Genomic DNA, 15869 nt, shown 5'->3' with positions numbered 1-15869 from the left:
TACCCTGATTTAAACAAAACTTAATTATAGTCTACACTGGCACAGACAAAGTCCTTACATGTCTATTTTCAACGGATCATCACACTAAGAACTGCTTAGGGCCCAGGTATGAGGAGATGATCTGTATAGAAAAAAAGGGCTGCTTTGCTTTAAGTTTGGAGGATATTCTCCTCTATCTCTTATTTTTAAGGGAAACTTGTAGTGTATTATAATACATAAAATAATCTATATGTTGACTAGATGGATATTTCTATGAGAATGTTAGACAGTAGTGTACCAAAAAGGAAACTTGATAGAAATCTTTCAGTTAATTTGTCTAAAGTCATAAATACATTAGTAAGGTCTTCTATGAGTGCTCTAATTTAAACTGTAAGTTTAAATACTTTCAGACAGTATATTTCTTACACTAATTTAAACTTAAATTAGTGTAAGAAATATACTGTCTGAAAGTATAACCAAGTTCAATAAAATGTTGAAATAGAGCATTTCTGTACTATGGCTGCTTAAGATGAAAAGAGAGGACATCCATGTCTTGCCTTAGTTTGACTTCCAAGTTTTATACTTTATGATGGTGTTAAAAAGATGTGCAGTCAGTAGAAACTACACTTCCAAGTTTTGCTGGGCTATTAATGCGTACACACTATGATGTAGCTAATGTTAGTGTTTTGAGAATGCCTAAAGCAAAATGCAAACTAAGCTTAGACTCTCATATTCAGTAACAGGTTAGGGGTGTGTTTGATGCACTTTCAGCTTGCCATATTTTCAGCTTCAGATGTGTTCATCCAGATATAAACCCATAATAACAGCAGAACATTTATACTCCTGTCATAATCTGTTGCTAGTTGACCCTGTCAGAACTTTTAGAAAACATTAATTCCTTCTTTGTTCTTTTCTTGTGCCCAGTGGAAGCCTCTGCAGTCCCCAGCTGTTAAGCAATAACTTTGCTTTGTTCAAGAGTGCCCTCAAATAAAGCCTGATTATGTTGCAAAAAGAAACCACATTTGTATAGGATCTGTAGGTTCTTCTCATTGTCAAATGGAAAACAAGCAGAGAGCTGGTTTGAGTGGCAGACAAAAGGCTACAACTCCTTTGGTCAGAATCTTTCCAATAGCTCCAAGCAGTTTCTTTCATAGAAATCTAGTTTAGCTAAATAGAGGTAACCAAGGTTTTTGTTTTTGTTTTTAATATTTTAGGCTTGCCCCTTTAGTGTGCATAGCAATGCTGTTTATTAAATTATGTGGAATTCTTTTTTGACTTGGCTCAGAAGAACATTCTGTTTCTTAAAGGAGCATATAAATTTGGCAAAATTTTTATTAAGTCTCACTGACTTATCTACTCAAATGAAAGCTATTTGTGGCTAGCTAATATAAAGGTGGGCGTTATAAAGCAGGGAAGCTGTGTGTTAATTTTTGACATTGGAAGTTCTTTACAGTTTTAAATTTCTCTTGTATTTTACAGCCACTACATGAGACAGATACTGGAAGCTCTGCGCTACTGTCATGACAATAACATAATTCACAGGGACGTGAAGGTAAGTATTTTTTTCTCACTAACTTTAATGTTTCTGAAGGGAAACTATATAACAACAACAACAACGAGGAATTTTCTTTAATATAGAGAGCATCTTAAACTTTATTTGAAAATAAAAATTAATTTATCTGCTTTATATTCAGCGTCATTGAACTAATTTTTAACAGGAACACTGTGATTTCCGTTTCCTTGTTTTTCCCTAAAAGATGTGTGCAAACTAATGTTTTTCCTCTTTTGCCATCAGGGAAAAAAGAATCACAAAGCCAGTAAGAAAAGGGAAACAAAACTATTTTTTAAAAAATTAACCAAATGCTTAAATTTATCACTTATTTTTCTATAGCTTTTCTTCAACCAGATTTCTGTCTTTCAAGTAAAGCTGAAGGATTATAAACTGAAAGAAATAAAAGACGAGAATAGTGCCAAAGTAACATACACCCCTAATCAAAAGCATTTATCAGCCAAGTGAGAAAGTTGCTTTGGAGTCAGAATCATCTTGGTCTTTGCTGACTCACCACTACTCTACAGCATCATTGCTATTTGCTAAGTAGTAAGACACAGTGTCACAAAAGACAGGGATTATGGAAGAAGCCAGTCCATTCCAGTAAATGATGTGTAAGACTAGAAGAAACTTAGTGTAGGTTATGAATCAAATTAAAGAAAATAGAACCAGTAGGGTTAAAAATAATCCCCTCACTAAAAGTCGTTATTAAAATAAGAATATTTTTAAATGAAAATAGAATCAAAACTCTAGTAGTTACAAACTAGCCTGAATAGTTTGATAAATGGAGGATTCAGTTAACTGTCACTGTACTTTCACAAGTGGATGCCATTTTAACATTTCATGTTAAAGTGGCACATGGATGTAAACTGTATAAAAGACAACTACTATATTTTGATAGGACTCAGGTAGTTAACTTATATCCCACAAATAATATAGTTTACTTTAATAACTGTCTGCATATGCACAGACTCTATGTAATCCAACCCTATGGTGGTTTGCTTCACAGTCCTTAACAGTTACTTTTTAATGTTTTGCTGTAAAGCTTTGACCCTATGGTGTTCATAGCACTCTAATTCCCTCCAGTATGCACCTTAGTCTCTGAGCACTAAGTTGTTAGAGTACGAGAATCCAAGGTAACTAAACCACCCATGAACTACAGTGATATCAAAATAGAGAGTAATGTTCTGGATAGGTCTGTCTTTGTTTGAAATGTGTTGTAAAGTTTTTTTTTGTTTTTTTTGTTTTTTTTTTTTTGAGATGCACGATATTTTCTTTTATTTATGTATTTTTATTATTTATTTGTTTACATATTGATGTATTTCTTTATTTCTTTATTTTTAATTTATTTATTATTATTTTCTTTATTTACATTTCAAATGCTATCCCGAAAGTTCCCTATACCCCACCCCTGCCCCCCTACCCACCCGTAAAGTCTTAAATAGAGGAATTCCTATAGCCAAAAGATTTCTGTAACATTCAAAGATTTTCCCATTAATCACAATGCTGGTGTCATAACTAACTTCCCTTTTATGTTCATCTAGTTGTGGAAGAAATTGGCAATAATAAGAGTTCTCATTTGGCCTACTATTAAAATGATAGCAAACTCTTTCTGATGTCATTTTCAACTTGCATTTCTGAGGATGGTTTCTTCGAGTCTCCTCAGTAAACATATGGTACCTCAGGAGCAAGGTTTTCTTGTAATTGCAGATCCCTCATGAAAGCTTATTATGTCCTCTTTGGAGAAGATGTACTCTTTATCCTCAAGAGTCTTTTAATGCCAGCAGTAAAAAGGCTGGTATCCTTGGAACACTACAGTCAAGGGTAGTCTGTGAGCCAGGATTGAAAGGTCTGGGGCTGTGGCATTAGGGACTTGGGTCCAAGGAGGAGGTGAGTGATAAAGGAAGTGCTATCAGCAAGCACTTGTTGGCATCCACAGCAGTGTCTGGGTTTGGTATATGGGATGGATCCCCAGGTGGGGCAGTCTCTGGATGGTCATTTCTTCAGTCTCTACTCTACACTTTGTCTCTGTAACTCCTTCCATGGGTATTTTGATCCCCCTTTTAAGATGAATCGAAGTATCCACACTATGCTCTTCCTTTTTCTTGAATTTCATGTGGTTTGTGAACTGTGTCTTGGGTGTTCCGAGCTTCTGGGCTTCTGGGCTAATATCCACTTATCAGTGAGTGCATACCATGTGTGTTCTTTTGTGATTGGGTTACCTCACTCAGCATGATATCCTCTAGATGCATCTATTTGCCTACGGACTTCATGAATTCATGAGAGCATCGCACTACTCTTCCCTCTCCACTCCTGCTGCTGCCCAAACCCACCCCTCCCCCTTCTTCTTGGTGCTGTCATGCAGCTATTTTTTAAATATTGCAGGAACTCATGATTCCAAATACAATCCACTTTGTACTCTTAGACTATCAGTGAGATTGTTATTCTTTCTTTCTTTTCCATCCTTTTATGGAATTAGTGAGAATTCTCAGTCCCTGTTCATTGTTGTCAAAAAATACAGAAGCTGGCCATGCAGGAGCCCGGTGGGCTTTCCCACTAGCAGCTTCCACGGTGTTTAACTACCAGAGAGTCTCTGCAGTCTGTAGCCCTGGGATGTTTTCATGGTTAGCTGTGTTAGCCCTGCTCTAGCAAACCCTCAGATGGTATTTCTTCCTTCTAGGCATATTTTTAAAGGCCTTACTCTTTGTATATTTTAAATTGTTAAGGAAATTAGGTAGAGGTTAGTAGTGGAAATGATTGTAGCTAAAAGCTGAGAACTTTCATGAGCATTTCCAAACCTGTCTAATTAATTGTAATGATAGCAAATGAAAATCATTGTAAAATGAACAAAAGTTTCCATTACTGCAAATTAGTTGTACAATATCTTATTGTTCATTCTTTTCAAATGTGGGTCTGATATTGGTACTCTCATAAAATTTTGACACTAAACAACCCAATAGATACATAATACTTTTATTTTTAAAAATCTTTAGAGAGTAAAAATTGTAGAAAGCTGTCTTAATATTCTATTGCTCTGATGAAACACTGTGAGTGAAGGAACTCATAAGAGAAAGCACTTAATTGAAGACTTGTTTACAGTTTCAAAAGGTTAGTCATGAGTATCGTAGTTGGACACAGTCAGATTCTGAGAGCTTTTGCAGTAGCTGAGAGCTTTGCATCCTGATTCTTAGGCAGCAGGCAGAGAAAGAGAAACTGGGACAGGCAAGGGCTTTTGAAACCTCAAAGTCCACCCCCAGTGACATACTTCCTCCAACAAGGCCACACTTCCTAATCCTTCCCAAATAGTTGACCAGCTGGTGACCAAGCATTCAAACATATGAGCGGCAGGGTGTGTTTGTAGGAGAGTGGTCTCACTTGAACCATCATAAGAGGGAATAGAGGAAAAAGAATCAATAGAGTGTTAAAATGTATGGTTCTTTGCATTGAATGAATATAAGTGAATATATATGGAGTAAAATCTTCTCCATATATACATGTAAGACAAATATTTTATTCTATAAAATACATCCAGGGAAAAATGATAATCTGAAATCTTGAAATTTATAAAATAGATTGCTAGTTTATGTAATACAATTTTGTATAAAACTGTTTGCTCAGCAGTTTTATTTTGTGTGAATTCTGTTCTTCACAAAAATTTTGTCAATATTATAGAACAAAATATGATTATATGTAATAATTATAGTAATATATTTAGATTTTGATTGGCCATAGTATTTGATATAATGGCAAGCCCAACCAAATAATACAAAAAGTAGTTATATTTGGCTTCATCTTCTACTTTAACATCTGTTTATATACTCTACAAATATTTGATTGCCTACTTCACCCAGAGTGTGAGCTCTAAAAGTATCAGGAAAGAGACTAAGTGACATTTTTATCACATACTGTTGGAGTCTGACCATTTGTCAACACTAAGTGACTTTAAACAACAGCTGACATAATTTGCTTCCTATTGTACAGTTTAGTTAGAGCCAGCTAGGAACTGCTCACCTCTGTTACCCAGCCTGTTGGCCAGGATCATGGGGCCAGCTGCACACCAGCTCAAGTAACAGAAACTAGAGAGCTGCTAAGCCTTTTTTTCCTCTGTCATAATTGACACCTCCCCCACTCTTTTTATGTGGCCCCATGTCCAAAAGGACAGTGGCTAAGTCAGGTCTTCACAGAAATGGAAGTTAGCAGGTGCGTAGGTGCCTAGGTCTCAGTTCTTGTTTCATGTTGGACCTTTTGCATTTGATTGGTTGTATCAGATTTTAAAAGTGGAATTAGTCTGAGTTCCAGCGAAATAAACAGAGCTGTCTTTTGTGGGATCTTTTTGTTTGTTTGTTTTTCTTGGTTTTTGGTTTGGCTTGGGGGATTCGTTTTTGTTTTCTAAGACAGGGTGTGTGTGTGATGTTTGCCCCAGCTGGTCTTGAACTTTCTGTATAGCTGAGGTTGACCTCCTAACTCTACCAACCCAAGTGCTGATATTACATAAGTGTGACTCCCACCCCATCACGTCTGGTCAGCTGCAACTTTTTTTTAAAAGTGCTACAAGTATACAAGGGTAAAATAAGTTGTTGGGTGTGATCTTTATAGACAGACAAACACATTGTTATAGAGAGTGGTGGTAAGTATCGGTAAAAGATAGAATCCGGGGGTTTCCTGAAGGGAATCTTGAATGAGGGGGTAGTTGTATGAGGACAGGGAGACATTTCACATAGAAGAAACAGTGTGTGCAAGGACCTGAAAGTACTTTTATTTTGGGTTATGTTAAATTGGTTTCTTTTTTTCCGAAGGACATACCATGTAATTTAGGAACTTAGAAACCTGCTGAAGAAGGAAATAGAGAAGTAATTCTCAGACTGCAAATCAAGAAAGAACTAGGCAAAAGCACCATATTCCAGTTGTCAGTGAGACTCAACAAAGGGCTTACATTAATATTGATAGCCTTTATACTCTGGTACTATTATGTTGAAGGTACCTGAAATATGGGCGTTTTGCATGATTGAATTCAATATTCCATTTACTTAATTGATATTGTTGAATTGGGTATATTTCCCTAAGATATTCATCCAAAAGATATTTTTCAAGTGCCTACTATGTGGTAGACACTGTCCTAGGATCTGGAGCTATACCAGTGAACATGACAGGCACAGCCCTAGTAGAGCTGACAGGAAGACAGCTAGCAAGTCAATATACCAAAAGAAGTAAGCTGGCAGTTTAGAAACTGAGAGAGGCTTTGGGGAGGCAGAGGCAGGTGGATCTCTGAGTCTAAGGTCAGCCTGGTCTACAGTGAGTTCCAGGATAGCCAGGGATATACAGAGAAACCCTGTCTCAGAGAGAGGGGGGAGGGAGAGGGAGAGAGACAGGGAGAGGTGGAGGGGAAGAGGAAGAGGAGAGGAGAAAGGAAAAGAGCAGTTAGATTGTAGCTGTATTTGGAAGGTTGTGTCAAAAGAATTTCTTTTTTTTTTTTAAAGCTTTATTTATTTATTATATGTAATTAGACACATAGCTGTCTTCAGACACTCCAGAAGAGGGCGCGTCAGGTCTTGTTACAGATGGTTTTTTGAGCCACCATGTGGTTGCTGGGATTTGAACTCAGGACCTTTGGAAGAGCAGTCGGGTGCTCTTACCCACTGAGCCATCTCACCAGCCCAAAGAATTTCTTAATACGACTTTAGTAACTTACCTAAATTTAGTGGGATTCTGGTGCTTTGTCTAGTGGGTAATCCTGCTTGCCAGTCATTGTAAACCTTCATAGCTGTTAGGTCTCAGGACATCCATATATATCCAGAAATCCCCCAACTGCACCCCTCACATATAATACCAATATATTTCACATGGCTAATTATTTAAAATTTCACTTGTTTTGTTATGTTAATCTTTGTTTACTTCCTTTTAGTTAGTTAAGAAAGTAGAAGGCCATGATAATACTCCACTTTCATAAGGGAAAATTCAGCTTAACTTGTCTCATCTAGCTAACAATTATATATTTGCATTCTCTCTGTCTCTCCCTCTCTTTCCCTCGCCTCTTCCTTTCTTCTCTCCTTCCCCTTTCCTGTCCTACCAGCTTATCTAAAAGCAGATTTTATATTGATTAATTACATTTTTCTTCTGCTTGGCAGCTGTTTCCTTTTGAAATCATAATAATGAAGTTGAACGAGATGTTTAGGTTAGATTTGAGTATATAGTACCACGTAGCCACAGTGGAAGCTGCTGGCTTTGGAGAAGCAATTTCTTAAGAAATCGCACTTTTTAAAATGGTGAGTCTTTGCAATTTAGGGAGCCATGTCATGATGGTGTAGGATCTCGCAGCAGTCTACTATTGCGATTGGGGTTTGACACTTGGTTTTGGGAAGATGTCTAAGATGTTTTAATATGCCTAAGCAGCACCCTGGCCTTTGCCCAGTAAATGCCAGTATAATATCTCCAGCCCTCCAAGTTGTGGCAACCAAAAATGTCTCCTGAGGCATAAAACTGCCCTCAGGTAACACCCATTGTTGTAATATTATATTGCGGTTTACCTCCGTGTAGACATTAATTGAGGTATGTATACTCTTTTTTCATCCATCTTCTTCCCTTTGTTTATTTTGTAAAAAGTTGGGGAAATTTCCATTATGATAAAGTGATTCCCCCCCCTTTGTCCTCTCACCCCTGACTCCAGAGAACTTTGGATAGAAATCAGACCATTGTCAAGGTCAGTGCAGCTTCTAGCTCCTTGGCTGACACTTGACCTGATTCTCTCAGCTCCCCCGAACCCCAAAGCATCGCCTGGGTTTGCAGAGACACAGCACACTTCAGCCCTCTGTTTCTCTCTCACTCTGGTACAACTTTAGTCATTGAAGACAAAGTAAAGCAGTGTGGCATACAAACTGCTGGCCGAACACAATTACTCTCCATTCGGAGTGGGGCCTGGCCCAGGAGGTTTGAGAACTCAGTGTTTAGTTCTCAAAACTGCTAGCCTCCGGTGCACAAACACTCCATCTAAGGCCTCCTACCTCAAGGTTTCTGGGTGTGCTTCCTCAGTGGTTTCCTTCGCAGCCTTTGTCAACACGCCTGACTGCTCTTTGGACTCCTTCTGGTCTCAGTTCTCCTTTCACCTGCTAAGTGCCTGGCTTTCTTATAAATGTGCATTCTCCACAGTTACAATAAACAATGGTGGCCGCAGCAGTGTGGACTTCATGTAATGTTCCTTCCTCTTGTGCTCCCTCACTGGCATTTCCTTTATACCAGCTACCACAATTTCAAAAGTCCCTGTGTTATAGTTTTAAAGAATTACTTCTCATCAAACCCAACTCACATTTAATTCTTTTTTAATTGAAAATATTTTTCATCACAATATATTCTGACTATGGTTTTTCCTCCCCATACTCCCAGTTCTTCCCCATCTCCCTCCCATCCAGACCCACTCCTTTCTGTCTTTATTATAAACAGCTCACTGATAATTAGTACTTGAGAATGACTCTTAAGGTCCTTGAGCATCTTACCCACATTTTGTTTGATTATAGGCTCTTAATCATTGGACTCTAAAAAATTTCTCACAAATTTTTAAAGGATGAATATTTCTTTTGCTTATTGAAAGTAGGTCCTTCCAATACTCCTCACCTGAGCCCAGGGGAGCATGTGTCATATAACCAGACAGGTTTTCCATCAGTTATAAAATGTTTCTGTTTCTAGTAACTTTCGAAATGATATCAAAGTGGGTAGGGGGTACCAGATGGCAATCCCCAGCTTTAGGCTACACTAGTGAAATGCTCAGCAGTTCCCTTTGGGGTTTGCCTGCTGGCCTTCCTTTCACCTACTTATTCATCAGAGTTCCCACCCTGACAAGCTGTAAGACCAGGAAGTCCTCACCAAATCAGAACCAAGAGTCATCTTCCTCTCCTACCCAGGGAAGGCAGACTTGCTTCCGATTAAATAGTGCATCTTAATTTTTGTTTGCCCAGTCTTAATGGTTTAAATTCCTGGTTTATAATTTCACATTTGCCTTAAGGAAGACTGCATGAGGAAGGAAGAAAAGGGAATCATGCCTGTTTTCTATAGTTAAAATATTATTTGAGATTTCTAAAATACAAACTTTAAAATTAGGGTAGATAGCTGGGCGTAGTGGCACACGCCTTTAATCCCATCAGTTGGGGGGCAGAGGCAGGTGGATTTCTGAGTTCGAGGCCAGCCTAATCTACAGAGTGAGTTTCAGGACAGCCAGGACTATACAGAGAACCCCTATCTCAAAAAACAAAAACAAGGGCTGGAGAGATGGCTCAGTGGTTAAGAGCACTGACTGCTCTTCCGAAGGTCCTGAGTTCAATTCCCAGCAACCACATGGTGGCTCACAACCATCTGTAAATAGACCCGGCGCCCTCTTCTGGAGTGTCTGAAGACAGCTACAGTGCACTTACATATAATAAATAAATCTTTAAAAAAAAAACAAAACAAAAACAAAATTAGGGTAGATTTAGGAAGTTATACTTTATAAAATATTTTTCTATAATATCAAATAACCAACTCTTTAATACTTTGAAAAATTCAACATGATTTATAGAAATCATACAAAGACATATTAAATAAGCTCAATGTATAATTTAATATAGCTTCTATTTCTTACCAGAATGAACAATCTGAAGAGAAACTGCATACCTCTTTGCATATCACCTTTTAAATATTAGTAATTCTAGTTTGGCAATATCATTTATCTTTAACATAGTAAATAGAACTGTAAAGCAATTTTAAAAAACAGAAAACCAACAGCAACAACAACAAAACGATAAGATCTCAACTGCTGTTCACATAGATAAGATCTCATCATGCAGCCCTAGCTGGCCTGAAACTTGAAGATCTGCCTGCCTCTTCGTCCCAAGTGCTGGGATTAAAGGCGTTCACCACCACACCTGGCCTGTAAAGGGGATGTTGTTAAATTATTTTATTATTTTATATGTCTGGGTATTTTGCTTACACATATGTCTGTGTCCTTGGAGGGCATTAGATTTTCTGGAACTAATGTTACAGACAGTTGTGAGGCACAGTTTGAGTGTTGGAAATCTAACCCAGGTCCTCTGAAGAGCGGCAGTACTCTTAACAGATGAGCCATTTCTCCAGCCCTGTAAAGGGATTTTTAAAATAACATTATTTTACAAGTTTATATATATTTTAAACTCGGTGCAGTGAGTTAATATGATACAATTTCCATAAAAGTTCTTATCATTTCAGTTCCTCTTAGTCTAATCAGTTTGGGGTTTAACTTTTTTTTAAAGATTTATTTATTATATATAAGTACACTGTAGCTGTCTTCAGACACACCAGAAGAGCAAATCAGATCTCATTACAGATGGTTGTGAGCACCATGTGGTTGCTGGGAATTGAACTCAGGACCTCTGGAAGAGCAGTCAGTGCTCTTAACCACTGAGCCATCTCTCCAGCCCCAGGATTTGAAACTCATGTAAGGATATGTTGTTGTGACTTTGGAGAATTCTGGGCATTTCAGACAGTCTCCTACTGGAGTTATATGGAGTTATTCTGTGCTTTGCAGGCTTGCAAATTAGACATCTCAGTTTTCAGCCTGTACAGGTCACCAGGAATTTCGAATTATCCTTTGTCTCTGAATGTTACTGAGCCAAAAACTTAATTGGTCCTATGAAAGAATGGGTACTCAGACTGGGGAGATAGGTACAGACTAGAGAGAAGTACTTGACACACAAGCTGGAGATTGAGTTCAATCCCCAGCACCCAAGTAAAAAGGTAGGCTTGGTGACATGTACTTATAGTCACAGTGCTGGGGAGATCGGCATATCCCCGGCACTTATTAGCCAGCCAGATCCCCGGCACTTATTAGCCAGCCAGCCTTATACAATCTGTGAGCCCCATGTCCCAGTGAGAGACTCTTTCTCTCTGTCAAAATCAACATGGATGACTCCTGAAAATAAGAACTGAAGTTAACTATACCCAAGCGCATGTTCCAACACATGCACCCACGCACATACGCACGTACGTATGCAAACATATACACAGAAGAATAGATATACACTGTAAGTATCTGAAGGCAGAATGTGTTCCAGTTTTGGATATTTTCATCTCTCAGTTAAGGAATGAGTTAAAAAGAACAAGTATTTACTAGGTATATTTCAGTATTGGATTTTGATGAGAACTACATAAAAATGTTTACTAATTTTGAGCACATGGCTCTTAGAGAATCTGTTCTATGAATTGCTTCTACAGTTTGTGTTCAGGAACAAAACCTGCTATGAAATTAAAGATCTGTAGACTCACATGAACTTAATGTAAACTTCTCTTTGAATACCAAAGTGATCACCATGTGGAAGAGAGGAAAATGAGCCTTTGAGCAGCTCCTAACAACGTGCCGAGTTGTGCTCAATGGTTGATTTTACTCAGCTGTTTCATTTGTTTCCATTCACGAAGAGAATGCAAGTACCATGGAAGTAGAAAAGGAAGATGCAACTCATGAACATTTGAAGAACACTTTTTTTTTGAAATTTTTAATCATAATGTATGCAATACAGAATATAATCACTCTTTTCCTTACTGGCAAGATTACAAGAAAGAAATTATCACTAAGAAATGATTGCTTCTTAAATATACTTAAATACTGGAGGAATTGGGATAACTTCCTATCTGGATTTTTTTCATCAGTAAGTACATTAACATGCTTTGTGGTTGTGACGATTAAAATTATAATCATGAAACATATACACAGAGGACCTAGCACATAGCAAGTGCTGACTAGCTGGTAGCTCACAATAGGAACAGTATCTGATTTAATAATAGTGATATGAATCAGGTCATATTTTCTGTTCCACAATTAAAGAAACTATTATGTAAAGAGGGTAAGTAGTTTGCCCAAAATTCTCCATCTAAATAAGAGATAGAGCCATTATTGAACCCAGAGAGTTTGAATCCAGAGGCCAGCCTTTTATCCAACATGATTACACTTCTTTATACTTCATTTGTTTAGTTTACAACAATTAATTAAACATATGGCAGGTACTATCATTATTGATAGCACCATTATTTATATTGGAAATATATAAAAATTGCATATAAATGGGCATATAATTTTATATTTTTTTATTTTGACAAGTGTAATTCAAATGTTTGTAAGTGAAATCTATGTATTAAATATTAGAATCATTGAATATTGCCTTTCCCAGTAAAATGAGCCAAATAATACCAAATTGACTTCATACTGCATTATTCATGCAGTTAGAGGGAATTTAAATAAAAACATTTCTTACTGCTTGACTTTTCCAGTACTTACATTTTTCTAATTATTTTTTCAAGTTACCAACAATATAAAATCTGACCATAGATGGGTACTTGCATTAGGTTAAAAAGCAGGCAAACCCATAAGCCTTTTTGGTTCTTCATCCTATAGTCATAAAATATTGTGTTTTGAACAGAATATCCACAACTGACTGAAAACAAAACAAACAAAAAAAAGTCTGACTTAACACACATTCGAATCCTTTTAGTATACTTGACTTGTCTGTGAAAGTCTCTGCCGTCTCATCTTTCGATATAAGTAGAGCTTAAGTCCAATTTTATGCATATATCTTTTTTTAAAACCCATAGAGGTTTTCTTGGTGCCTGTTAATGTCACTAAGAGTCACGTGCATTTTTTTTCTATTTTGTGGTGTTTTCTATCCAAAAGCCAACCATATGTGCGGTGAATTAAGATTTTGTAAGGAGTGCATATAGTGTCTTCTTGAATGTTTTATCTAATAAAAGAAATATAATGGGGTCTGTACTACTTCTGGCTGATGCAAGACAAGTGAGGATATTTTTTGCTTCTATTAAATAATTCAGCTGCTGACAGTCTCCTTCTCTCTGGTGTAGAACATAAAAAATGGGTTTAAAAATACTATATGGAAGAAAGCAAACTACTAGGAGGACCTGGATGATCAAAAGGTGTCTTTTCACAGATCTGTAGGTCAAATCTTTCTCGGTAATTGAGGTACATGTCCTTACTCTTCGCAGATGGCTGACAAGAGAATAGTATGATGTTACTACTACTAAAAAGGAGAATCCAATAAATGTGGTTCCAATGAGACCCGCAATCTGAGAAGGGCTGGCTCCCAGTTCCATCTGCCGATTGTAGCACTGGCTCTCTCCTTCTTCTGTAGCCTCGACTACTGAGTAGTATAGGGTAACTGGGATAATTACGACAAGCACAACTCCCCATATATAAATACACATTGTTCTGGCAAAGTTGGGCTGGCGAAATCTTTTCAGTATGTGACCATAAAACATTCTCTCGTAGCATGAGGTGGCCTCTTGCCTGGACTCCTTTTTCATTAAGGTAGCATAGCGGCTTATGGCAATCCAGCTTAAAATTAAGAGGCTGACAAACATACTTACATGCATAGATAGGGTTCCCAAAAAATTGACCAGTCTGCATTGTACAGATTGATATTTCCAATAAAAACCCTTCAAGAAATATATACCCATGAAAGGCATAGCAGTGCACACTAGTAAGTTTGCAGTCACAAGATTTGTCAAGTAGATATGTGTTGATGTTTTCTTACCTATTTTTGTTAAAAATACCCACTGAGCAAGTGAGTTTCCAAAGAGACCAATAATACACAAAAAGATGTAAGTGATCGGTAAAGCTGTGGTAGAAATCACGGATGGTTGAATGCATGTCGAGTTATTATTCATTTATATTAGATTTTCTTGATTTTTGTCACAGGAGCTAGAATGGAATTATATATACTTAATATTAAAACTAACAACAAAAGGCATTTTTGGTTTTGATGGAGTGAGAAAATGCAGGTTATTTCTTACCTTTTCTAGTTGTCACAGTGGTCTGGTTAAAGTAGAAGCAACAGTACTTAAAGCGATGGATAAGTCCTTCGTCTAAAAAACAAAATTTGGTAGAAATAGTTCATTAAATGCCTGAGATTTATGATTCATAGGTTGGAGAAATTTATACTTCTTAGATTATAAAGCAGTATGTAAACGATTATAGATTTTGCCTAGAAATCTAGAAGCACAATAAGAGGACAGTGGTACAAATGTGGGCACATTAACAGACTGGTAAAACACATCACTTTATAAGGTGACTTAAGAATTCATAGTTTTTATTAGAAAGTTTTTATATTTAAGCTTTTACTTTTAAAACTAATAAGTAAAAGCTAGTTTTTAATTCCAACATTGGTTCTATCCAGAAATCCCGAAGTAAGCCCCATTCCAGATGAACAAAATACTCAGACAAGATCCTCAATAAGGATAAACTCCAGAACCCATGGTCATTACAGGGTCATCGTAATCTCTCATTCCAAATACTGCTAAACTTCAATAAATTATATAATGCGTCAAAATTATACTTGTTATTCTTGATGGCTAGAGTACCCTAATTTGTCCTCTTCTGTAATCTAATAGCTGTGGTTTTCCAGGATTTTGTTTGTTTATTTAGAGGATATAGGTTTTCAACCCAGCATAAATGCAGGCGTGGACTTTACTTTCTTAAAAATTTATTTTTATTATATGTGCATGAGTGTTTTTGCTTGCATGTATGCCCATGCATTGTGTGCATCAATGCCTACAGATGTCAAAAGAGAGTATCAGCTCCCTTGGGACTAGAGTTACAGACAGTTGTGAGTTACTGAATGGCTGCTGAGATTCACTTAACCTTGGGTTTTCTGGAAGACCAACCAGGGCTCTTAACTACTAAGGCACCTCTCCAACTCTGGTGTTTCCTTTTAAGTCTTTCCTGCTGCAGAGGTATGTGGGAATAAGTGAGAAATCACAGTCAAGCTCTCTTCTTTTTCGCCTTACTTACTTTTTTTCAGGTGAGAATAACATAGAAAAGTTACTAGGTTCTGGTCAAACAACAATTCTGATTTCTATCTTCCAAAGTTGCAGTTATAATTAGCAACTTAACAAATTATATTTATTGATTTTTAAAGACACATGATTTCTCTGTTTTCACCATTGACTTTTGGGGCACCATATTTTACACACTTTTATGATTTATAGAAGAGTTTCTTAATCTTTTGTTAGCCATCTTCTCTCTTTTGATGATGAACGTAAAAAGGTTTTCCCACAGAGCATCTTCTGATGTCTGCCCTTTCAGGGTTGTATTCTCTACCCCACTTCAGCATCTTGGTCCTATTATTTTCTGCATCTTGAATTGCTTTAAAATTACATCGGATTTTATTTTAAAAAAAAAATGAGGATCATTTCATAGTACATTATCATTCCGAAACAACTTTTAAGCCAATCTCTTGCCTAAATACTTAAAAAATTGTCTGCATTCAAGTCCTGAGACCCTTTATCAAGGTCTACCACTGTCTTCACTTTATTTATTTACAATTTTTTTTTTTTTTTT

At 37.0% G+C, this 15869-nt stretch overlaps 2 protein-coding genes across 14 annotated transcripts in view; one reads left to right on the top strand and one right to left on the bottom strand.

Moving 5' to 3' along the window:
• Positions 1-15869, top strand: part of Cask (calcium/calmodulin dependent serine protein kinase) — a 344733-nt gene that overhangs the window by 173516 nt on the left and 155348 nt on the right. For all 13 annotated transcript variants that reach the window (XM_021188353.2, XM_021188350.2, XM_021188347.2 and 10 more), the window contains exon 5: positions 1459-1531. In XM_021188353.2, the coding sequence (XP_021044012.1) occupies positions 1459-1531 (73 nt within the window). The remainder of the gene's footprint in view (positions 1-1458; positions 1532-15869) is intronic.
• The window catches only part of Gpr82 (G protein-coupled receptor 82), a 5902-nt gene continuing 2016 nt past the window's right edge, over positions 11984-15869 (bottom strand). Inside the window, exons 3-4 of the mRNA XM_021188356.1 lie at positions 14324-14395; positions 11984-14231 (exon numbers count right to left, since the gene is read on the bottom strand). Of these exons, the coding sequence (XP_021044015.1) occupies positions 13211-14197 (987 nt within the window). The 5' untranslated portion in view covers positions 14198-14231; positions 14324-14395 and the 3' untranslated portion in view covers positions 11984-13210. The remainder of the gene's footprint in view (positions 14232-14323; positions 14396-15869) is intronic.

This window comes from Mus pahari, chromosome X (assembly GCF_900095145.1).
Source record: "Mus pahari chromosome X, PAHARI_EIJ_v1.1, whole genome shotgun sequence".
NCBI classification, from domain to species: Eukaryota; Metazoa; Chordata; class Mammalia; order Rodentia; family Muridae; genus Mus; species Mus pahari.
This window is presented reverse-complemented; position numbering and strand designations above follow the sequence as displayed.